Raw genomic sequence first — 26,606 nt, 5'->3', positions numbered from 1 at the left:
TAGTAATTTCAATTCAGAATACATTGTCTTGTTTGTTAACTCGCGTACCCTTAATTATTGCCTAAAATCCTAATATAATAATTGAACGTTCCCACACGATACAATCTAACCGCTCGGATTGTATCAATTAAATTATATAGAAGTTACGAGGCTCACTAATACTTAAATTCAATTCAACGAAGATTTCTCCAACCTAGTGGCTCCTCGATTTCGCATCGAGTGCGTCCACGAAATTATACCATCCTATGCGGATCCCCGATTTCGCATTGGGTTCTTCCGCATCCTAGCAGCTCCCTGATTTCGCATCAGGTGCGTCCGCGCTCTTATACAACCTCCTTTCGTATCGGGTTCGCCGCGTGTTCCCTAGTGACTCCTCGATTTCGCATCGGGTGCGTCTGCGTTTGACACCAACCTCCCAGAGGTTCCCTGATTTCCCCTCGCCGGCCTCACGCGTCGCTCATAGCCCTGGCTCGTAACACCCCATTACCATTTTCGTGTCACATCCTGTATTACCAACTAGAACTAAAATCTGCTGACAGCGTCGTTAGTGGTAGGAATTAAAATTAAAAATAGCTATATATATAGTCACTGCAGTCTCGCGAATACAATAGAATATTGTTTTCTAAAACGCTTTAACGATTTCAAATACTAATTTCGGTTATGATTAGTTAAACTTTACGTTGGGTATAAATAACAAATGAATGAAACTGTACGTACAATACAGAATATGTTTAACTGCAAAATTCGAAATGTTGTAAACAGCCAAATATTAATATGTACTTTATAAATGTAACGTATACGCGAATAAATTAATTGTTCAGAACTGTATTGTTATTGTTATAGGATGACATCATTTTGTTCCTATTATTAATTAACTACATTGCTTTGAACAGTAATTATTATATAAATATTTTTTAAATGGTTTTTATGAAAATTTTCATGAACATTACAAGACAAATGTTTTAATAACTTACTAAAAACTACAAAGCCAAGCTTTCAACGTAACTTGGTTATATATAAATAACCGTTTGCAATTTTGAAATTTGAACACCAATTATTTCTATATTTGTTAACAATAAATAAAAGATTCGTCTTAACATCAGCTACAACAATATGTAATAAAAAATGCTTAGTTTTATATTTACTTAAAAAATTAAGATGACCATAATTTTTTATCAAAAAAATTTTTTTCTATTGGGATTTATAGATAACTGAGTATCGATTAACTTTTGTTGGAAACATTATTCTGCCAGATTATCCGAAATGTTTAAAACATCCCCAGATGGCTTCTTTTGGGTCACTGAGATCTTGGTTGGTGGCCCGTCGAGAAATTTTCCGAGTGTGGTACTCGCGAAATGATCGTAATTCCTTATGCGTTGCTTCCTGGGTATCTTCTGAAAGATTTCCGATGGATAATAGGATGCTTTCTACCACATCAGCACCTTGTATGAGCACTTTGTGTACAGTTACCAATATACAATACCATGGATATAAATTCATTCCCCGATGCTCTGTGTGCAACTCGTGCTATGTACTCCAACTCTTCCGGGGTGTACTGCGTCAACAGGCTTTCTATTTGCCTGCGATTTATCATGTCACTTGCCTCAGAAAACCCTTTTTTTGGTCGGCCACCTTCACTGCGTCCTTCAAATTCAAACAGTGGTTGTTCAAACCAATCGGGCCATTTTAAAAGAAATCTGTCAACATCGCGTTCGTTGTTCTTCCATTTTTTTTACTAAATTGATAGAAAATTGTTTAATTATTTTTCTAACAAAATCTTCTGACGTCAGTAGGTAGTCTATGCCGGTTCTAACCCAATAGGCGAGGGGGGTCATTTTCTCGCGGGGTGCGGGGGGGGGGGAATCGCGCGGGGCGTGGCGTCATCGCTGCCTTATCGCGCGGGGCGTGACGTTATCGCTGCCTTATCATTTCCGCCTGCGGTCATTATGCCGTCGGCCATTTTTATTATATTTGGCGTTATCGCTGCCTTATCATTTCCGCCGGCGGCCATTATGCCGTCGGCCATTTTTATTATATTTGGCGGGAGATTGTTTAGCTCTTGCCGCCGGCCACTTTTATTATATTTGGCGGGAGATTGTTTAGCTCTTGCGGACGGCCATTTTTGCCGACCGCCATTTTTATTATAGTATTTGGACGGGAGATAGAGAGACTGTTTCTCTCGCTCTTACGTCTTCTTACCGCACAGCCATTTATTCGCTCTTGCCGGCGGCCATTTTTGCCGTCGGCCATTTTTATTATATTTGACGTTATCGCTGCCTTATCATTTCCGCCGGCAGCCATTCGCACAGCCATTTATTCGCTCTTGATGCCGGCCACTTTTATTATATTCGGCCGACCATTTTTTACTATGCCGGCGACCATTTTTATTATATTTGACCGATCATTTTTATTATATTTAGCGGGAGATAGAGAGACTGTTTCTCTCGCTCTTGCATCTTCTTACCAATTTTCGCGAGATGACGTCTCTCGTAGAACCACATCCTTTTGAGATCGCGTCAACGGTTTTTTCATTATCACAATGTTTTTAGACCACTTCCTTACGCTATTTATGTTTTGTACGTGTGTATGTGTATGAATGTATTTTTTCATAATATTACGTATATGTAAGTGGCAATGAATACGAGACGTAGACGCGAAATTGGAATTGTCTCGGGCGATTCACCATGAAGTTTGCAGAGGTGTCCTCCTTACAAGCTTTAGCCGTGACAAAGTTATTCGAGCGCGATATTCGAAATTACTCCAAGGTGTATCAACGGATTTTCGATCGATATTTTCGCCTTCTATCGTGCAAGATTTATTGTGTTTTTCGCGTAAAATTTCCATTCACCGGTGTTCCATACGTAACAGCTTTCGCGTATAAACCGTTGGATTTGTTGCATGAAGCGAGAAACGAGTATATAGATCTTTTACAAGTGTTTGTTTTCTTAAAACCTAAATGGAGATTGAGGGCATACTTGGAGAAGGCAGTGCGTCAATATCGTAGAACCGATTACGTTTACGAGGGAACGCTATCATTGAATGAACGTTTCATGCCTCTAATCGTCTTAACTCCTCCTTTCTTACCGATCAGAAAACGTAAATTATTTTTAACGGATGACGAGGACGAGGACATCGACTACTACCACTATGATAACAACAACAACGACGACGACGACGACGAGTAAAAATGGCAGTTTTATCATTGAAAAACTTGGCTTGGGTTCACGTTTTAAATTTGTATTTGAACGGTAGTTTCTCCGACGAGGAGCCTCGGAAAACGTTGATAGAACGGTTAATGCGAATCGACGCGACGAGTCGCATATGTTTTTTCTACACGAAAAGATTTAGTTAAGTCGTGGCACCATGGCCCGCGATCGATTCACCGTCAAAGATATTGAATATCCTCGGAACGGGCGAACGACGCATCGTGGTGCCGGTTGGATACGAAGTATAATCGTATTTCTGAGAACTGGAAATTTAACGGATGAGGTGAAATTAAAGCTTGAAAAATTGTTTCGTTAGAACAAAAAAGAAAATGGAGGGGAACAAGATGATTCGGATTTTAAAAAATGCGTTAAAGTACCTGACACACATGTCAATGATTATTAAAACTATCGATGAGTATCGCGAATGGAGCAGATCGTATATGGAATGTTTGCAATACTGTACGAGATATTTGTCATGTGCGAAGGACGAACTGTCGGTGGGCGTGAAATTTAGCTTAACATCGGTGATGTGCCGTATGAAAAGTTTGAACGTATCGTTGGGCCATCGTTTTTCACGCGTTGGAAGAGGTTTATACGACAGGAGTCGCGTCGGCGGGAGCGCAACGTCTCTTCGTTGGGAGGAAGTCGAGTCAGCGTTTCGAGATCGCATATCAACCGGACTCGTTATCAACGTTGAGCACATCGATCCTCGTCAGTTTTTGCAACATGCGAAGCGGATGATTACGAGACGCGTTACGGAATCTCTGAACAAACATTCATCGTTGAAAGTGAACATTACGTTGGAGGCGGAATTTGTGTTGCGCGATACGGTTTCAGTGAAAAGTTTCGGTACGCGAAATTTCCCTCTGTTTCGAACGAGTGATTTACGCTGCTGGTATCTGAAAGACGTTATGCCAACGATTCTGACATCGATGGGGGAGTTTCAAGAACGCGACAGCGGGTGGGCGCTATCGAAGATACTGCATCTAATAGTGAATTGCAACAAGTACCAGCCGTTGCAAGCCGGTTGCAACGTCTCTGTACCTCGAGAGATACAACTGAAGAGAGCGATCGTCAACGTGAAAAGTAACGACGAGGCCTGTTTCTTTTGGGCAGTCGTGGCGGGTCTCTATCCGGTCAAGAAACATTCGGAGCGTTTCTCTTCCTATCCACATTACCGCACGGTGCTTCGAACCGAAGAATTTCAACTGCCTATGTCGTTTAAGGATATTCGAAAATTTGAACGGGTAAACGACGTTTCCGTGAACGTGTTCGAATGGGTCCGCAAGAAGTGTGGGGCGCTTCATCTGACCGAGAAGAAGCGGAGCAAGCACGTCAATTTGATGCTTCTACGAGGGAGGAATGATTCGCACCATCATTACACGTGCATAAGAAATTTGTCGCGATTGGTTTCGTCACAGCTTAGCAAGAATAGCCATCGTATGCATGTTTGCGACAGGTAAGTTGGGAGCATTTTTTTCCTTTTCTAGTTAAAGATCATGTTATATCTTTTTTCCTTCTCAGATGCTTACAATATTTCCCGTCGCAAGAGAGATTAGACGCTCGGAAGACATGTGGGTGCGGTTTAGCAACTACGCGTACAAAGAACGGGCGCCGTTCGTTATTTACGCCGATTTGGAATGTTTGCTGGAGAAACATGAAGAACAGAGCCGCGGGGCGCGCACGCAGTATCAACACCACCACGCGTTCAGTATTGGTTATTACATGCATTGCGGATACGATGCTTCCCTGTGCGAGTATCAGGCTTGTTCCAGAGAAGAGGGATGCTCGACATGGTTCGCGACAAAGTTGCACGAGTTAAGTTGTAAATTACAGAAGATACTTGATAAAAACGCGTCGATGAGGACATTGACCGAAGCAGAAAAATTAGATTTTCTTACAGCCACGTGTTGCCACGTATGTGAAAAACCGTTCAACGACTGCGACGAAAAAGTGCATGATCATTGTCATATCACGGGCGCGTATCGCGGTCCGGCGCATAACGCTTGTAATTTGAATTATCAATCTTCGTACGTGATACCAGTGGTTTTCCACAATTTGTCCGGTTACGACGCGCATTTTATCATTAAGGAATTGGCAAACGCGTTCAAGGGGAAGATAGACGTGTTACCGCTGACGAAAGAGCGGTACATCTCGTTCACGAAACACGTTGAGAACGACGGGGGGATGGGAAGAGATTACAGGAAGTTGATAAAGTTTCGATTCATCGATTCATTCAAATTCCTTAATTCTAGTCTGGACAAGTTATCCTCGTATTTGGACAAGAGTAAATTGCGCGTCGTACGAGGCGAATTTGCACATCTTTCCGACAGCGATTTCAATCTTTTAACGAGAAAAGGTGTTTTTCCGTACGACTATCTAACGTCGTACGATAAACTAAAAGAGGAGCGATTACCGCCGCGCGAAGCATTTTACAATCGATTATGTACCAGCGAGATATCGGACACCGATTATCTTCACGCGAATACGGTTTGGTCTCGTTTCGCTATTGTTTTGGATCTTCGTTGGGTTCCGTAACGTTGGAACCTTTAACTTACGATCGCGAAATGTTCAAGAAATAAAGTCGGAATTTGTGGGAGAGCTAATCGATTTATTTGTCACCGTCACTGCGATTCTCGGAAAAGAGAGCGAGGGCTCGACGGATTGCCGTGTATATTGACGGGGCTCTCTCCCCTCGCCGCGCACCCCGAACTACTCGGTCCGCCCGAAGTGTGCGGGGAGAGAGAGAGACGAACCGCGACGACGGCCGAGTCCTCAATACAAACAAAGTTCGGCAGTCGCTAATTTGCCGTGTGTGCGTGCGGACGCACAGCGGCACCGAACAGCTGATTGCTCGAACAGCTATAAAGACGTTGGGGCAGTACAGCGACTTGTATTTAAAATTGGACGTACTGTTGCTGGCAGATGTTTTTGAAAATTTCCGCGAAGACTGTCTCGAGAACTATAAACTCGATCCGGCGCATTATTACACGCTCCCCGGTTTCGCGTGAGACGTGATGTTAAAAATGACAAAGATCGAACTGGAGCTGTTCACCGACGTGGACATGCTATTGTTCGTGGAGCGTGGAATACGCGGTGGACTGAGTCAATGTTCTCACAGGTATGCGCGTGCCAATAACAAGTATTTACCGACGTACGATTCGAGCGAGCCGTCCGCCTATCTAATGTATTTCGACGTTAATAATTTATACGGTTGGGCCATGTCGCAACCTCTGCCACACCGCGGTTTTCGCTGGGTGGACGAACGGGCGCATATAGATAATTTTAACGTCGAATCTATTCCAATCGACAGTCCCGTAGGATACATTTTGGAGGTGGATTTAGAGTATCCGCGCGAAATTCATGACGCTCACGCGGATCTTCCGTTTTGCCCGAGTCACGACAAGGCGACGGCCGGCTCGAGTCAAAGGAAGTTGCTGGCAACGCTTCGCGATAAGGAGCGATACGTTCTGCATTATCGATATCTGCAGCAAAGTTTGCGACACGGTTTGAAATTAGGGAAAATTTATCGAATTTTAGAGTTTCGACAGTCTCGATGGTTGTGCAGCTACATCGATTTGAACACTAAATTACGCACCAACGCGAACAACGATTTTTCAAAAAATTTGTTCAAGCTAATGAATAACGCGGTGTTCGGAAAGACTATGGAGAACGTTCGGAATCACGCGATCGTGAAATTACTCTCTCGGTGGGGCGGTCGACACGGTGTCGAACGATTGATAGCTAGACCGAATTTTCACAGTTGCACGGTGTTCTCGGAGGATTTCGTTGCGATTCAACTGAAAAAAACGAATATTAAATTTTATAAACCCGTATACATAGGCATGTCCGTATTGGATATATCTAAATGCTGTTTGTACGACTTTCATTATGGCTATATGTATCCAAATTTAAAAGAAAACTGTAAGATTTTATACACGGACACGGACAGCTTGATATACGAGATCGTTTGCGACGACGCGTACGAGCTGTTGAAACGCGATATCAATCGATACGACACGAGCAATTATGCTGAGAACAACGTGTACGGCGTTCCGATCGCGAACAAAAAGATGTTGGGTTTGATGAAGGACGAGAACGGTGGCAAAATTATGACGGAATTCGTAGGACTTCGCTCGAAAATGTACGCGACTCGCGTGCGCGACAGCGAGGACGCGTGCTGTGAAACCAAAAAGATAAAAGGCATTAGAACGAATGCCACGGCTAGGGATATAAGTTTCAAAGACTATATCGAGTGCCTTCATAATTATACGGAGAAAAGTGTTAGCAATAATCGTATAATGTCCGTACAGCATCAGGTGTATTCGGTATCCGAAATGAAATTGGCGCTGAGTCCGTACGACGATAAACGATACATTTGCAATAATTTGATCAACACTCTTCCTTGGGGTCATTATAGTATCAACGATGACGTTGATTTCCTATGAAAATAGGAAGTGGTGAAACTATTAGCACGAAGGTCGTTGCAACTGCGTTCTGTTTGGAGGAGAGGGACAACTTCCTTTGAAAAAGGAAGCGGTGAAGCCGTTAGCGAGAAGACCGTTGCAACTGTAGAAATATCAATTATTTTTATCGGTTAAGGAAGTGATAAGGCGATTAAGGCATTGTACAAAACGAGGTGTTTCGAGCGTTACGCTTCAGAAAGTATCACACCCGCGGAGCAGTACATAGTCACTATGCGTCGCAACCAACCGAGCATGGACGAGACGAGAGCCGCCATAGTGGCGAAAAGGCGAAGAAACGTAGTGTAAGTATAGTGAAGATAAAACAGAAAAAAATGAATACGTTCAACTTTTTAAAAATATAAAATTGATTACAGGATTTTTCCACGATCGTCGCGGACACTGCTACCACCACCACCACCACCACAATCATCACAGTCCTCGTTGGTGACGAGTAGTTCACCAGGTACGAGGATTCTCACCCGAAGATATTCGCTTGCTGGAAATTACTTTAAATGGCTGGAAATTGGCGTGTGCGTCAACGTGGATATTGCTACCGAACTGGTTATTGGAGATAACCGAGGAAACGAAATTGTGATCCCTCAGAACGCATGGATGGAGCTGATGCGTACAAAGGGGTGTTTGAACAACATGCTGTCATCGGCGAAAAACGTGACACAGCAACAACAACAAGAAGAAGAAGAACAATATGTAAAGATCGGCGAAAATTTAACATTACGTATAGTGGACCTCGACGGGACGTATCTCATAAAATTATCGAGTCCAACAGTAACATTGTACGTGACTGAGAACACCATGCAGAATTTGTATAATCTGGAGTTTTGCGTGCAAAATATGTATACGTGGTTATTAGACCAAGTTCCTATGGTCGTAGAAAAATTCGTAAATTTTGCTGTTGCGGCGCAAACCGTCCCCGTCCGGAACCAATCTTTCGATCGGAGTTCGTTGATCGAGTGCGAACTGGTGGCCTTTTGCGTGGACGCGATCGAAGCGCATAGGCGGAATTAAATAATTTTAGAAAATATTGTATGTGTGTGCGCGCGCGATGTTTTTTTCCATGCAACGTTTCATCGTGGTACGACGAAAAATGGTGGCATGTTTGATTTTCTGGCATAACGCGTTGAATCTATAAACGCATAGCGGTTTACCCGTGTATTCTGGAATAAACTAGAATCGATTCTAGTTTATTCCAGAATACACGGGTAAACCTCTGTGTGTTAATAGATTCAACGCGTCGTGTTGAGAAAATCGAACATCCTGTCATATTTCGAAAAAGCGAGAGATGTTTTTCCATGCAACGTTTCGGCAACGGACGTTGAAAAGAGGTTATACGTTTAAAAGCGAGTCGGATCGGCTACGCTAAAAATCACAGTCAGATAAACTTTCGAGGATTTGATTTAAATCGTTGAACACTCCAAATCTCGACTTGAAAGAAATTGCGGATGTCGGTAAATTCCAACATTTTGAAGACGGTATGAACAATATGCGAGTATCAGTCAAAAATATATTGATATTACAGCCAATAGAAAGCTTGCATATAAAACTGTGGTGGCAATATCACCACGTACGCCAATGCATATATTTCTTCTAAGAATTTCTCTTTCCCTTCTAACTCTGTCACGCTATTATTCTCTATTTCCTGTCTGCTAGTCGCATGCTTGGTAACCGGCCCTTCACGAATTTCCCATGCATCCTTGAGAACGTCGGCAGGGTTCTGGTTTTCGTTAGTCTCGGTCCTTCGCCTACCTCTTAGCTTTCTCTGTTTATGACTCTTTTCCGCTGTCCCTATCGCTGTCACTGTCTTCTCAAGTTTTCCTTTTCTATTCTCTTTTCTTTTTCTCCCCTATCATTTTGCCTTCTCTAACTCCGTCGTGCTTAAGATTGCAACGAGAGTCGCCAGTCGATAGTAAGCCTCCGAGACGACAACACCAACACTGCACTGACCTTCGCGCTTACCGATATCAGTAATAAATGAAGTGAGGACAGTCTCTGGTATTTTATATCCCCTTACCCACTTCAAAACCATGAGTCTGGTTGGTTATACGGAATGAGTGATGGGGCCCATCAGTAATTTCGCGTAGCCAATCCGACTCACGGCTTTATGCAAGCTTTCTATTGGTTGTAACGTCAATATATTCTTTAACGAATACTCGTATATTGTCCATACTCCTCTTCTAGATGCAGGAATTTGCCGGCATTCGTAAATTCTTACAAGTTGGTTTTGGAGCGTTCGACGATCTAATCCAATCCTCGAAAGTTTCATCCATCTGTGTTTTAACATAACCGATCCAACTCACTTTTTAATATGACCTCTTTTCAACGTCCGTTGCGGAAAAACATGCATGATTTCGCGCGCAACGTGTATTCCTTCAAATTTAAATAATGTATGTGTGAGATGATGTTTTTTCTCATAAATAAAACTATTGTCTTTTTCATATGTCTCAATAATTATTTTTATTCGATAAGATAATTTTTATACAAACAGTTTCAGACAATTTTTCGAACGATATTCGTCAATGGGTTGTATTCCACGATGCAGTCGTGTATTATCAAACAGTAGGCGGTCGTTGATGGAGGGACATCGGCTCGACATTCGAATTCGATTCGTACATCGATCGTGGCGTTTTTAAGCGCTTCGTTTTGACGGGAACAATCGAGAACGACGAGCGGGGCATACTTTAGAAAATTCGCGACGTCGAGTAGCGCTTCGTCGTTTCCATAGTACGATTCTTGAAATTTCGCGTACATATCGTAGAGCAACGCGTATTTACCTTTCTCGAAAACCGATGTTTAAATCATCGTACGGATAGGTTTCCGAGTTCAAGTAAAGTCGAATATTGGCTAACTGACAATGATCGAATCGCGTAACCGTTTTCATTAAGCTGTTCCGTCGATCGGTTTGCAAAGCGAATATCACGTATCGCGGTTTTTCCATTTGCGGAGCTGTTTTTATCGCCCATGTATGCTTCGTGGTTGCTTGCAGTAGAGGATACTCGTACAGATCCCACGATCGGAAGCTCATGCCGATCGACCTGTCACTGTCTAGGATACGTAACATTGATAGTTTATGTATTTCGTCCAGCGTGACGTGTGGCATTCGCCATTGAATTTTGTACAGATCTAGAACGGGCTTCGCGTTGTCGGAAGAGCCGTGCAACGCGTTCGCGTCGGTACGCGAGCGTATCAGAATCAACTCGTGTCGAGCATTTATTACGACGCGTTTGTAGTCTTCGCAGAAGCCCAATAACATGCTCATAGGTACGCAAAAATTGAAATTGATCGCCGCCGTGGCCGTGGCCGTTGGCTTCGGATCGTCGTTGCCGTACAACCACCCTGCATTGGACAACGCGTTGCTTCTCGTCTTGGACAGACTCGCATAATTCTTCAGGGTCGTGGTTGTACCAGGATTTCTGGACCGATCGATTTCCACTCCGTTCAATTCGTAGCGTATTTCCTCGAACATGAACGGGACGGCATTGTTGTCGAGACTCGCCGTGTCGATGCGAGATTCTCCGGTCGGTAATTCGAGTTTTCCCGGTAAACTAAGTTTTCCCTCGACGTATAAGAAGCTTCTGCAGGGAAGCGTGTACAGATCTTGCTGTTGAATAGGTATCCTTATATCATCGTTGTTTCCGAACGTTGTGTTGGCATAGGGATTGTACGTGTGCAGCTCGATCTTCGTTATACGATTGTCAAAGATCGGTGCTTTGGAGATGCCCAAAATGTCCTCGAACATGGTTCTCTCTGCCTCACTCACTGTTTAACGACGAAACCCAAAGATCGTAGATACCTTGCTTTCTCCGCGGTTAATTTCTTGCGAATCGACGCGTTTTCCTTCACGATTAGTTTCCTACGAATCGATGCGCTCTCGTCCTCGTTCAACGTGTGAAATGCCGTATTGTTATGAATTAGCATTGCTTCGTCGAACGTGTAGTCGCACCGTGATTTCTTCGCCTCGAAAATCAATCAAACGTCCGGATTGGTCAACTATACGAATCGTTGAATCGTCGATTACTCGCGCGACGATCGGAAGGTAAATGACTCGCGCGGGCGTTTCCGATAATTTATACCCCGGCGGTACCTGAGGCGCGAACTCGTGTATCGTGTGAACGAGTTTGCCATTGTCGTACGATCCGGTGGTTACGTTGCATTCCACTCGAATGATATTCACGTTGACAATGTTTACGGGAGCGTCCGACGTGTGCCACGCGTTCGGCGATAGAACGCGGTCCGTGGAAAATCCTAGGATGGATCCTACGTTGCGAGGCTTCTCGAAATTTATCCGATACCTGCTAACGATTTCGCTTTTCATGGTATTGTTGTTCGCCCGTAGTATCAGCGGATATTCGTTATCGGGGGACGATTCGCTGACATTTTTGGGAGGACGAGGATATCGCGCGCGTATCTCGCGTCTCAGGTACTCGTTGATCGCCTCTAATTCGTACGAACCGTCCGGAATAACGATCTCCTCGTCCTTCTCGCCAAAGTAGAATCGATTGTTCCCGATGTTGGCGCTGATGTTCGGTATCGTGTAATAAGTTTGCAAGTTGAGCAATCCCAGCTCGTACTCGCCGTTGCTCAGATCTATGGGGGGAAAGTACTTGGACGACAATGTGCTGCTTCTTCCCGACAACGTGAACGTAAGCGACTTTTTCCCATCCATCGGATGCGGCGGCGGCGGCGGCGGCGGAGAGGAGTTCGAGGAAATTTAAGTTTCTCGAAGAAATTTCACGCACAATTGTCCACACCGGCTTTCGTCGTAGTTCTGAAAACGTTCGTGATTATACGAGATCGTCGCGTTCGATCCGAAGTAACTAATCAACTCGATCGGCGGACGAAGATTGCCAAAACTATCGAAATAGTCGACGCGCGAGCCGCGTTTCACGTACGCGACCCAATGCGTTCCCGGCCCGCGACTATCGTCAAGATTAACGATACCTCGCTCGTTTATCCAAGGTCGCGTCGGTAAATTGTCGCGCATGAAAACTCCACGAAAATGTGGCAATGCTTTACAGATGGCGGTTAATTCGATATCTGTCGTTGTCGCGTCGTCTTTCTTAGAGTTTTTTTTTTCTTAGCTCTCCTCAAGTCTTTCCCATGCCTGTACGGTGCGAGACGCACCCCGCGACCCTCCATGGCGCGATTGTGTCGCCGGGCTTCCTCCAATTGTTTCTTCGCGGTTTTCGCGGCGTTTATCGCTTTGACTACCCCCGCAGCGCCACCTGTTAATGCTCCTATAGCCGACAAAGCGGGCAACAGCAGCGGTAGAAAACCACCGCGTTTGGCGGCCGGGAGAATTCGCATTTTCTTCTTCTGCTTCTGCTTCTTCTCCTGCCGTCGTCTCCGCTGTCCCCTCAGGCCCATACCTAATTTCGTTTTAGCTTTCATGGCGGTCAACACGGCGGCCGCGGCGACTTTTTCTCCGAACCTCGCATCTTTGGTCGCTATACGCTGGAGCGCTCGATCCGCTAAAACGTTATCTGCCGCGTGACGATCCTCGAGATCTTTGCGCCGCGAATACGCTATGTCGTGTTCGCGACAGGCCGCATCCAAAGGATTGACTCCCCTATCGCCGCGGGCTAATCGCTTACGCAGTTTCGTACCAGGACCGCAGAACTGATAACCGGGGATGTGCAATTCGATCGGCAACGCGTCTACAGCTCTGTTGAAGAGTCCCTTGCCCGCAGTAGTAGTACACGGACGACGTTTCGCGCGCATAGACTATTTTCCAGTCCCACCTTTAAAAATAGATTTTTTTCGCAGCGAGGGAGGGGAACAACGACTGATACCGAAGGCGTTCGTGCTCTGGTATAAATACTACACGTCCCTCCCCTCCATCAAATTGATCGGAGTATGCGTTTCGTGAGACAATCTTTAAATATTCGTGTTGTTCCAACGTGTCACGGCGAGCTTGCCGACGACGACGACGACGAGACGATGAGAAAACATGGCTCGTTGCTACCTCGCGACGTACGATGCGTGATAAGCGGACCATCGGGATGCGGTAAAACGAACGTTATGATCAGCCTGCTCGAGAGCGCGAACGGACTACGATTCGCGAATGTTTACGTGTACTCGAAATCGTTGAATCAGCCAAAGTATCGATACTTGAACAAACTGTTCTCGTCCATGGGGGAGGACATCGGCTACTTCGCTTTCACCGACAACGCCGATGTAATCCCTCCCGCGGAGGCGCTGCCCAATTCGATATTCATCTTCGACGACGTGGCGTGCGACGAACAGGATATAATGAGAGAGTATTTCGCGATGGGTAGACATTCTCGCGTCGATTGCTTCTACCTGGGTCAGTCGTACGCGAGAATACCTAAACATTCGATTCGCGACAACGCCAATTTGTTGATTCTGTTCAAACAAGATGTTACGAACCTGCAACACGTTCATCGGGATCACGTAAACACCGATATGTCGTTCGAAACGTTCTGCGCGTTGTGCGCGAATTGCTGGCGAAAAAAGTATGGATTTCTCGTAATAGATAAAGACAGTCCTGTGAACGGTGGTCGTTATAGACGCGGATTTAACGAGTTTGTCGTACTGTAACGCTCGCAGTTGCTCGGTAAGAGTCGAGAAAGTTGCATCGTGTGTGCTGATTGTAAATCTCTCTGGAGAACGATATGTCCTCGAAGGACGGTGCGAACAAGAAGCAACGAGCTTCGATCGCGAAAGAAATAGGAAAGACCGGTGATATTATACGTAAAAAGTATCGCGCGTTGAAACTTGGAAAAATGGCCACCGAGACGAATTTGCAAACGACTTTACGGCCAATCGTTGAACCGTTGAAACAGCTGGTACAAAATACTGCTCCTACTACTACAGAATCAACCGATGATGCGCTCTCGAGTATCATGGAAACACCTGCAACCGCGAAAAAACGAGGACACGAATTAAATAAGAAGAAGGGGAAGAAGGGGACGAAGAAGAAGAGAACGAGCGACGAAGCTGATTTAACGCCACTACCACCGAGACATCCGAAGAAAAAAATTAGTTTTTTCGAGGATGATGATGATGATGATGATGATGATGATGATGATGTTAACGAAGATGAAGATGAACCGATGGTACAGCAGCAGCAGCAGCATATCTTCGAGTCGCCCGCAACGAGCGCGGTATCTTTGGAATCGTCGATGCGTAATATTTTTGAGGATCCGGAAACTCATCGGGAGGAAAGCGAACATCTGTCCGAGAATCTCGGACCTTTGGCGCGTGAATACTTGCATAAATTTTTTACCGGGCCGACGAAAAATTCCGACAGCGTGTACGGAGTGTATCTCCGAGATGACAAACTGATGCTCGGAAATAGCACGTTCGATGTGAACAGTAATGACGATATCATCGTTAACGGGGTAAAGTATCGAGGAACTCGCGGTCTTTACGAATTGATATTCAATAGAATACCCGACGAGAGGCTGTACACCGAGGACGATAAGAAAGCTTACAAAAGAATTCTCATTATCACGCATGCGCACCGACGGGGGCATCAGATAATGGGGAACAAAGGCTACAAGTATAAAAAGATTATAGGACCAATGTTTTCGAGGTTGCAAAGCGGAAGGGGAATGAAAGTTCCAACTCGTATGCGTGTGACCAACAATCCGATCGATTACGTGCATTGGGACGATCCGAACGAGCTCGTCGATCGTCTGAAATTGTTAACGTCTTCGACGAGTGCCGGCCATTCCGGTCACAACAACGAAGTAATGTCGATAATCGAAGAACTTCGCGAAGCCGGTATAATTATAAATTAACGCGTAGGCGCGCTCGTCGAATCAGTGGCGAGTGAAATGTCCGCTGCATGGTTACGGCTCGTACGGGAAAAATGTCTATCGACAAATTTGGCATGACGTTTCCCGAAGCGAACAAACGCGACGCGACGAACGTTCATTCGATTTTCTATCCGGCATTTAAAAGTTTCGTGCGCGACAACGCTATATGTTTGAACAACGATGTTGGCGGGGGTGGCGTTAAATCGTACGATGCGAAAGGTGGGCGGATCGGACGCGTTGCGGAGCCCCGTGCGAACGACCACGCGACTACCAAATCGTACGTCGACCTCGTTTCGAAACGGGACAACGAAGAAATCGCGTCCTCGCTTAAGAAATATGTAATGAGTCATACGATCTATGACAATGGACATGCAGGAGCATTTAATGCTGAAAAGAAAAGCATTCAGAACGTTGGCTCGCCGCTAAATCTGAACGACGCCGCCAACAAATCGTACGTCGACTCATGCATCCTAAAAACCATGCTGGCGGTTCAGAAGGACGCCATATACATAGTGAAAAGATGGAACAAACGTATTGGGAATTATGATAACTACTTCGATGCCAAGCGTTGTCGCATATGCTACTTGAGTGAACCCCTAAACAATGAGGATGCGACTAGCAAAGTATACGTGGATACGCTCAACGCGAGCCTAAAGTCCGAGATCCTTGGAAAAATGGTGGAAGAGCTGAAAACCGTTGAAGAGACAACAAAGTCTGAAATACAGACTAAGATACATGGCGTTCGACACGATGTTAACTCAAATATGAGATTATACGATTCCAGCATCGATGAGATCAACGCGAAAATCGATAATTTGGATGCGTTGCAAACGCAAATGAGGGAAACCTTGAAACAGAAAATAAAAGACGAGGTGAACGACATGGTCGAGGATCGACTGACAAATTTCGGAATAAGCTTACAGGAGAGAATTAAAAAATTAATCCGCGAACACACCGATCAGCTTTGAGAGAGTACCGTACCTGTACCTGTACCTGTACCTGTACCTGTACCTGTACCTGTACCTGTACCTGTACCTGTACCTGTGCCATCCGTATTATCGATACGATAGCATTCGTTGCTAAAATGACATCAATCGTACCAACCTTGAAAATCTGTTTCTAAAAACGGTGTAATGGTACCGTTGTACCAACCTTGAAAATCTACCTATTTTTAAAAATGATGTCATCTTCTCCCCACCACAACTTTTAAAATTATGATTTCCGAATATAAAAATCCCGCTTCGCGAGAATCGTGTCATTGCGTGCGCGTTCACGGTCTTTGAAAAGGATCTACTCTCAACCGTTCGAACAGTAACAGTCATCATGGTGAATCCGAAAGCGGCGGGGACAACGGATCGAATTTTCGATCGCGAGAAAGACGATCCTATCGCGGCGACACCGACGCACGAGGATAACGGTGGCGGTGGCGGCGAGCGTAAAGCCATTCAGTTCGACCGAAACTTTGGGGAAATCATAAATTCGCTCAGTCGACGCATCCTGAACAGAGAAGACTCGTACTTCGACGCCGAGTCTCGACCCATAGAAAATCTGAAAGCTCCTGCCAAGAGAAACGATGCTGCGACGAAGGGCTATGCGGACGATCTCGTCGACAAGAAAGCGATAACACGTACCGGCGGTATCGATGAATTTTTCGATGCGAAGCATCTGCGTATCGGAAATACCGGAACACCGATCGCCGTCAACGACTCGGCGACGAAACTGTACGTCGACGCGTGCATCGATTTGGCGAAAACCGCGCTCGCGAACGAATTCCGCCAGAACGTCAAGGACGAGATCGATCGTATTCGTAAAAATCTAGCTCTCGATATCGGGAAACGCATCCTCAATGAGTTGAAGGATATCGAGAAACGTGTGAAACAGCATGAAGAGAAGCTGAACAAGCTCGAGGAGGAAGAAGAAGATAAAATGGAGATATCTTTTAATTATCACACGTACTGTCGCGATAAATTCATCGAAATCGAGGACAATTTGGTAGAAATGATGAAACGCGATCGGAGATCGGATCGCGACAAAATAAGTGCCATAGGGACTCTTGCCGATAAACTCAGCGAAAGAGTTTCGATCGTGGAACACGAAATCCATGAAAACTGGGAAAGAAAACTCCTGAACGCGAAGAATCTGCTGCTCGGTAAAATCGATGACGTGAGGGAAACGGTGAATGCCAACAAGTTGGATCGAGGAAGGTTGTCGCTTCTCGAAGAAACCGTGCGGGATATACGCGAAAAACAATCCGATTTAGTCGACGACTATGAGCAAAGAAGACGTGGTGAAGGAGCTGCACGCTCCGGCGAGACGATTCTTCCCCCGTAGACGGGTGATCGTGCGAGGATTCGACGATCTTTGGCAAGCCGATATCGTCGAAGTTCAACAATATGCGCGAGACAACCGGGGACATCGATACATTCTCACGATAATCGATGTATTCAGCAAATATGCGTGGGCGGTTCCTTTGAAGAGCAAAAACGCGAGCGACGTGTGCAAAGCTTTTGCGACGGCGTTAAAGAGGGATGGCAGGGTGCCGAACAACTTGCAGACCGATATGGGAAAAGAGTTCTACAACGCAACGTTTCAAGAATATCTGAAGAAACGTAACATCAAGCATTATTCGACGTACAGCACCATGAAGGCTTCCGTCGTGGAACGTTTCAATCGTACGCTGAAGAACCGCATGTGGAAATTCTTCTCGTTGAGCGGAAAATATCGTTGGATCGATACGCTTCCCACGCTGATCGATGACTACAACAATCGAAAACATCGCACCATCCGTATGCGACCCGCGGACGTAAACCGCAAAAATGCCAAGCATCTTTTATCCACCGTGTACAGCAACGTGAAGATCGCTGGTCCTGCCAAGTTCAAGGTTGGCGATCGCGTACGCGTCAGCAAGTTCAAAACGGTATTCGACAAGGGATACACACCGAACTGGTCAACGGAAATATTTAAGATTGCCGCGGTGAAACGAACGAATCCCGTAGCGTACCTCTTGGCCGACTCGAAGGACAACCCGATCGCCGGCGGATTTTACGAGCACGAGATACGCGCTGTCAAATATCCTGACATATACTTGGTGGAAAAAATATTACGTAGAAAAGGAAATAAAATATACGTTAAATGGTTAGGGCTGGACGCGTCGCATAACTCATGGATATCGAAAACCGCTATACTTTAATCGTATTTCCACTCTTATTTTATGTAAGGATACAACTTTCAAAATAAATTCTAAAATACGCATAAACGTTACGTCAAATTTTATTAATATCCAATCCCACATTTCTAATTCAACGTTTTTTTTCTTTATCCCGACCATGCGATATGCTTATCGCGCATCCTGAACCGCATTTTTTGCGAGAGAGGAGGGAGACGTCGTTTCATCTCTCACGCATTCTTATAAATTAACCTCGATAGTTTCACGGCAAGTTACATCGCGAACGCGTCGTGTAAGAAGCACATCTAGAGTCTTTTGTTCTCAGCGGTTTTTGTCGCATCCTTCTAACGCACGGTAAGTGTAGTAACCTTTTAGAATTAGTATTTAGATGAATCGTATCATTGGTACGAATGGATTTACTTGCGTATTTAGATGAATCATATCACGCACATCATTGACATGGATGTATTTACCGTGGACAAAAATTTCGTCTGCAAAGAACTATCCATCATTGACGTTCACGACGGATCATTCAAATTCGCTGAATTTCGTTTAGACAGAAAATTGTATAATTTATCCAGCGTCGACAAACGGTCGGCACGGTTCGTCAGCGATTCGGTGCATGGAATCCCATTCAAAGATTTCGGTTTTGAAGCTTACCGGCAAAAAGATATACCTGACATTATTAAAAATTTTGTTCGTGGCTACGCGGATCCGGTGGTAGCGTACAAAGGTGGATATTACGAGAAAAATTTTCTTAAAAATTTGAATATATCATCGATAAATTTGGAAACTTTTGGTTGTCCAAAGTATGATAACCTGATTCGCGAGATCCCGTGTATCAAATTGACCACGACGACGCGACCTGTCGGTTTCATCGTTGGAAAAACGCTACCGGAAAAACCTATCATTGCTGCCTAAACGAAGTTCGAACATTTCGCGCATGGGTGATCAATTATAAGAAACAGGTATCGTGTAGAATACTCTTATAAGCACTTCTTCGCAACGTGGTTCTTACGCAAACTCTTTTTCTTTCCAGCAACATGATTCAAGAAATATGTAAAGAAAAAATTGATTCAAAACTGGCAGTTTTCTCACGTCGTCAAACCCGAAGATCTGGCGGCCGCAGGATTCTACTGCTCGAACGAAGCGGACCGCGTAGAATGTTTCGAATGCGGCATAGAACTGTATCTATGGGAACAGGATGACGATCCCATGACGGAGCATCGCACCTGGTCGAGATTCTGTCGACACGTTTGCGGACTAGATTGCGGCAACGTTCCGATAGGGGCCGATCCCACTGCGATGGTAAACCCATCGCCCCCTCTCGGCGTAGACGTATGCGGTTATAGCTAAGCCCTACTCGTCGAAGGTAAAAATAAATCAAATAATTATGTACGTGCGCGCGTTACAAATAATTATATACGTGTGTTACAGGGAAACGATCGAAGATTGGAATGCATGGTTTATTACAAAATCGTTCTACGATACAGTTGGAATACAGTTGAAATACAGTTGAAATATATAGCATAATACGATAAACAGCAATCTGAAAAAACATTTTTAGTTTTTAATCTTACACGCATGTAAAACTTTATATTTGAATAAATTTAATTCGTCAAAAACTTACCATTCGAATAATCTCCTTATCGCTACAATAAACTCCTCGTCCCAGTCTTCTGCTTCGCTCATCCATTTCTTGATGGCACGACGCCAAGACCGGACAAAGATCATCCTATCCATGCCCGTCTGTGGAAAAAATATTTTTTTTTCACTTACGCGAAACAAACGATGCACTTCGATACAAAACGATGCACTCACCAATCCCGCCGCTGCCTCCTCCAACGGCTGACTAACGGTGGAATAACATTCCTGTTGAAAAATGTCAAAAATTAGTAGATTCGATGCCGAAAAGATGTACCGAGGTGATAAAAAATAATGGATTTTGGACAAATTATTAAAATAAAACAAATATTTCACACATTTTTCGAATTTTGATGATGCGCTTTCAAAATCGGCTTTTTCTGTGGTTTCTTAAAAACTATGTTTGTATTATTATGCAAAATTTGTTGAACACGTCGCTTTGTGACTGATAATTGCATTTTCGCAACAATTTGACGTGCAACTAATCTATTTTTTGTAGCTTTGTAACGGTTGCGTCTCGCTTGCGTGAGGCGCGAGCGAGGCGCGCGGTCCCTCCCCTGGATTCGCTCAGCGACCAGGGTCCGGCGGGGAGGGAGAAGGAAATGGTTTAATAAAGTACGATGTGTCTGGTGGTAAATAAACTAATTTATTGCTAATGAGAACGTGTAGTAAGAGTAAAACAAAATAACTAATTTTCCAAGTGCTGAAGAATGTGAAATACTGAAAGATAAGTTATAAAGGACGCGGATCGGTCCGTGGGCTATCCGCCCGGATTTCCCGACGGTCCGGCGACGGGCTGGTGAAGGCCGGTTGTTTCTCCCCGGGCCTATTGACAATTAGACAACGAGCGGTCAGTGGACCGTAACGGTGGATTCTGACGCGGGTGGCTTATCACTAATTATACGGCTTAGTCTACGCGAAAAGGTATAATCTACGGTAACCGCGGGACGCCGGCACGGTTTTCGAGTTTCGACGGTATACGCGGGAAATACGCGACGCGGGCGAGACGCGCTCGCTAGAACGGTGCCTGCCGTCGGACGTCCTCGGCGCGGTTCGGGTACGGTCGCGACGCGTGTAGAGAACGCGGTGTGCGGGGAGCGCGGGCGAGCCGGACTCGCTAACGTGGTTCTGATTCGGGCGCTCTCGGCGCGATCCCGAACTCTCCCGATCCTCGAGGTGGTGTATCCGCCGCGGCCCAGCGAACGATAGTGAATCGGTTGTTTCCTGGTGGCTGGGCACGCGGGGCGCGGAGAGGAGAGTGTAAGGAATCCGCGGAGCCCCCCACCCGTCGTCCCCGCCCGACCGCGGCTCGAGCACGTAGGCACAGACGTAAACCTAATGCCTACGGCCCGAAACCGGCGAGGGCGCTCGTCTCCGATAGTATACCGAGAGGCGAGCTCCACACGCTGCTGCGGCCGATCGACGACTAACGTGCGGAGCGCGACGCTGGATCCCTGAGGGGAGAGCGGGACGCGGGAACAGGTCCAGGTGGTGGGGATGACGGTCCGGAGTGTCGTATCCTCGGTGCTCTGAAAAGAGCAGGCCGGTGATCGACTGCCTCCCAGGATCCTGGTCGCGGTCTCGGTTTCGCGTAGGGGACGTAAACCCACTTACGCTCTGCCGATTCCAGCGCCTCGTCGTATTCGCCCGATAGTATACCGCGGCTAGCACGAGTTGGCGCGGCTGCGAGAGGATCTGGGCCCGGGTGTTCACCCGAGAGCTGCTCCAGACCAACTCCGGCTTCGGCTGGTTCCGTCGCGATCTTTATAGCCCGAACGCGGACCTCGTGTGCTCGTTCGCGAATCTTCGGCACACTGCGATTGGTCCGCGCTCGGGCTGGATTCCGCGGATTGGCGCGCGGCTATCCCGCACCGGTGATTGGTGCGGGCTAAGGTACAGAACGACTCGCAACGAGACACATACGTCTCGTTGCATCCCCCCCTTTCTTCGGAGACGAGACGACGCGGTTCGCGAGACAAGGTAAAGAAGCGGAGGGTGGCTTACGTATTGGCGAGGCGGCGTCTCGTGCCAAATTTCCCCGGTGTGCGGGTTGAGGCGGAAGCTTCTCCGGATGCCCGCATGCGTTACTCGGTACCGTTTGATGCCGAGTGGGCACCATATCGGGTATCCGTCGCTGGTCCGATTGAGGCGCTACGTTGGCCTCCAACGGAATCGCTGCCGGTTCGGGTCCCGTCGGTCCCCCATCCCTGGTGGCTGGCACCCGTTGTAAGCCCGGTGGAGTGGCTGGTGGCGGTGCGGGTAGTTCCGCTGGTCGTGGCCAGCGGCGTTCTCCGCGGTCGGCCTGGTCGTCGGGCCGGCGAGGAGGAACGGCCCGGGTGGCTGGTCGAGTGGCGACCTTCGGCGGATTGGCCGCCAGGCCGTGGACCCGTTGCGTCCCGGTCGGAGGTCGCACGCTGGCGGTACACACCGCGGGTATGGGGGGCAGTCCTGTCCCGGAGGCGGCGTTGCGTCGTCGCCTGCTCCCTGCTGGTGGTTGCGGCCGGGGGCTGACGAGGAGAGCCATCCTCCGGACCGGCAATTCTACCGGCGGTAGCCTTCTGGCGGGCGTAGGCCTGGAGACGACCGCGGGTTGTCGGCCCCTGGCCGGGGTGTAGCCCCAGCGGGCCGTCCTGGCGGCGGGCGTGATCGGCCGCGGCCTGGTGGGCCGTCGTGTCCCCGGTGGTTGCAGGCTGGGAGCCGGGAGGGCTTCCTCCGGATCGAAGGGTCCGTGGCGTCGGTACTCTTCCTCCACCTGGCACAAACAGGTGTCGTCGGCGAGGCCCATGGTGTTCTGGGGCTCGAGGACTACTGAGCTCAGGATCCTTACTGGATTCTCCGTCCAGATTCGGTGTTTCCATCTCCACTAGCCCCTCGTCGATCGTCTGCTGTCCGGGCGAGTGTTTGTTGACACTCGACGCCTGGTCCGGTTCTCGGGAGTGGTACGGGCGGAGATCTCGTACATGTACGTGCCGGGCTAATCTCCCGGCAGCGTCGCGAAGATCGAAGATTACCGGCGAAATTCGACGCTGGACGATAAGCGGACCGGTGTACTTATCGAGCAGTTTCGCAATACGGAACGCCGCTTTGTTTGATAGCTCGTGACCGCGTCGCAGGACACGCGATCCGACCGCGGGCACCCAAGCACGACGATATTTGTCGTAATGCTGTTGTTGTTGCTGGAAGGTCCGCGCGAGGTTGCATTGCGCGAACGCACGTGCTTCCTGCAGCTGGCGGAGACGGAGGAGTAGGGGGGGCCCAGCGTGCTTCCCCCGTTCGTGTCGTAGCGTACCTGGGGGTACGAGCTCTCTCCCGACGTTAAGATAGGCGGGAGAGTACCCCGTGGAGCTGTGCTGCGCGGTATTGTAGGCGAAGGCGATCTCGTGACACAGCTGATCCCACCCCCGCTGTTTTCGGCCATGGTACTGCCCTATCATCGTCTTGGTGACCCGGTTGACCCGTTCCACTGGATTGCACTGCGGTGTGTACGGAGGCGTCTTGCGGTGGCGGATGCCCCAGCTCTGCAGGGCCCGTTCGACTTCGTTGCTGATGAACTGGCGTCCGTTGTCGGTGACCAAGGTGGTCGGGCAGCCGTGCCGGAGCACGACGAGCTCGCGTATGGCCTGCAGTACTGCGCTCGCGGTGGCCTTGCGCAGGGGACGAATTTCGACCCACTTGGTGCACCTACCCTGGAGCACCAACAGGGAGGTGTGCCCGGCACTGGAGCGGGGCAGTGGCCCGACTAAGTCGGCGGAGACCATTTCCCACGGCTGGTGCACGGTGGTGGCGTGCATCGTGCCAGCGGGGGCTTGCTGCATGGCCTTGTGTTTTTGGCAGGAGTCGCAGGACCGTACGTACTGGGCGCCCTCGCGCAACATACCGGGCCAATAATAACGCTGGCTTAGTCGGGTGAGCGTCTTGGCGACCCCAAGGTGACCGGCGGTGGGGTCGTCGTGCACCTCGCGTAGAACGCGCGCTCGGTCGGGGCGGGCGACGCACAGCTTCCAGGCGTCGTCTGGGGCACCGTCGTTGAAATCTAGGTGGTGTAGAATGTGCCGGAAGAGTCGTCCCTCTCGGAGGCAGTATTCGGGGTGGTCCCCGGGACGTTCCCGTACGTCCTTTCTTATGCGTTGGTACCAGGGGCAACGGACGGCGGCCCGTACGGCGCACGCTTGGAGTGGACTGCGAGAGAGTGCGTCGGCGACGGTATTTTCGGAGCCCCGGCGATAGCGGATCTCAAAATCCCACTGGGCCAGCTCCATGGCCCACCGAGCGAGTCGTCCGGAAGGATTATCGATGTGGCTGAGCCACTTCAGCGACTGGTGATCGGTCAACACGGTGAAGCGATATCCTTCTAAGTAATGCCGCATCTTCCAGATTCCCCAGCGGACGGCGAGGCACTCGAGCTCGGTGGCCGAATAATTCTTCTCTGCCTTATTTAGAGTGCGGCTGGCGTACGCGATCACCCGGTCGCCCTGCTCGCCGGGTTGCGTCAGCACGGCGCCGAGTCCCTCGCGGCTTGCGTCGGTCTGGAGCGTAAAGGGCTTTTCCCAATCCGGAACGGCGAGGACAGGTGCGGTGGCGAGCCGGTGCTTGAGCTCCTCGAATGCGGCTTGCTGCGTGGGTCCCCACTCCCATCTCCTAGCCTTCTTGAGTAACCCGGTGAGGGGTGCGGCGGTCTTTGAGACGTCGGGTAAAAAACGCCGGTACCAAGAGAGGAGGCCTAGGAATCGGCGCAGCTCCTTAACGTTGGTCGGTTTCTGGAGTTCGGTGACGGCGGATACTTTGGCCGGGTCGGTTTGCAGCCCGTTCTGGTCGACGATGTGCCCGAGGTACGTGAGTCGTTCGCGCGCGAAATGGCATTTCTCCCAGTTCGGCCGCAGGTTCGCTGCTCGGAGCCGCTGGAAGACTTCGGCCAGCATCTTTTCATGCTCTTCGTACGTCGGGCTGGCAATGACAATATCGTCGAGGTACACGAAAGCGTACGGAGCGAGGTCAGGTGTGATCATGTTATCCAGGAGTCGCTGGAACGTTGACGGAGCGGAATGCAGCCCGAATGGCATGACGGTAAATTCGAGCAGGCCTCGTTCGGGAACCGTGAAAGCTGTTAGCGGCCTGCTTTCCGGTGTGAGTGGTACTTGCCAGTAGCCGTTCTTAAGGTCGATCGTGCTGAGGTAGCGTGCCCCTCGCAGCTTATCCAGAGTCGCGTTGATGTGTGGCAGCGGGTATGCGTCCTTCCTGGTGACCTGGTTCAAGCGCCGGAAGTCCACGCAGAACCGGTATTTTCCGTCCTTCTTCCGGGCGATTACTACGGGCGAGCTCCAGGGGCTGCAAGAGGGCTGTACGACCCCTTCGTTCAGCATTGCTTCGACCTCGGCGTCGATGATTGCCTGCATTGCCAGGTTACGCGGGCGGTATCGTTGTTTGATAGGCGTCGGGTCGAGGAGTCGGATCTCGTGGTGGGCCAACGGGGTTACCCCGCGAACGGTTTTAAAGGCCTCCTTGTGATGGTCGAGGAGTTGCGGCAGCCGTTCACCCTCGGTGGACGTGAGGTGCTGGAGCCCGCTTGGTGCGATGGCGGCACAGGCCGTGAGACCTCGGTCGATTCGGCTCGGGTACAGGTGGTGGGGCCCCAGTCGCATTTGTAGCCCGAGTTTCTGCAGCATGTCCATGCCCAGGAGCATTTCCGCGTCGAGCCCCTCCAGGACGTAGTATTGGTGGAGGATCTCCTGGCCGTTGAAGGTTCCGACCCCGAGGATGCTGCGGTCGAGGCTCGCACCCGTTCCGTCCGCCAGGGTGGCGGTGGTGGCTTCGGCGCGGAGTTCCCACTGCTGGGAGAGGCACCATCGGGCCATAGGGCCGTTGATGAAAGAGCAGACCGACCCGGTGTCGACGAGGGCACGGGCTCGGTGTGGGCCGACGAATACGTTGAGGTAGATGCGGGTATCGTCAAATTCGGGGGCCGGACCCGGAGCTACTGTGGTCCGGCCCGTGTTTCGTTTCCCGGATATGGCCTAGCGTCGTGACACGGGCAATCGCGGGTCAAGATGCCCTCCTTGCCGCAGAATGAGCAGAATCGGACCGCTGGGTTGGTACAGCGGTGACGGTCGTGTCCCGCTTGGCGGCAACGCCAGCAACGTGTTTCTCGTCGGTACGCTCCTGTTACGGCGAGAGCGGAACGTCGGGGTGGTTCGCGGTCGGAGGACCTGCCCCCGGTTTCTCGGCGTAGGCGATGCAAAACTTCCTCGACTTCACGGACTCGCTGGATGAGGTGGGTGGCATCGACTAATTCGCTCCGACGTACGTGGAGCTGTAATTCCGGACGCAT

General features: G+C 48.5%; 1 protein-coding gene and 1 long non-coding RNA gene across 2 annotated transcripts in view; both read left to right on the top strand.

Annotated features, from left to right (window-relative positions):
• The window catches only part of LOC143363758 (uncharacterized), a 254,301-nt gene that overhangs the window by 182,955 nt on the left and 44,740 nt on the right, over window positions 1–26,606 (top strand). The window lies entirely within an intron of this gene.
• On the top strand, window positions 6,866–7,654 carry LOC143363768 (uncharacterized). The gene has a single exon (XM_076804306.1). The coding sequence runs from the start codon at window positions 6,872–6,874 to the stop codon at window positions 7,652–7,654; it is 783 nt and encodes a 260-aa protein (XP_076660421.1). The 5' UTR covers window positions 6,866–6,871.

Source organism: Halictus rubicundus, unplaced genomic scaffold (assembly GCF_050948215.1).
Source record: "Halictus rubicundus isolate RS-2024b unplaced genomic scaffold, iyHalRubi1_principal scaffold0119, whole genome shotgun sequence".
Taxonomy (NCBI): domain Eukaryota; kingdom Metazoa; phylum Arthropoda; class Insecta; order Hymenoptera; family Halictidae; genus Halictus; species Halictus rubicundus.
Note: the sequence above shows the minus strand (reverse complement) of the source record. Positions and strands in the feature narration are given on the sequence as shown.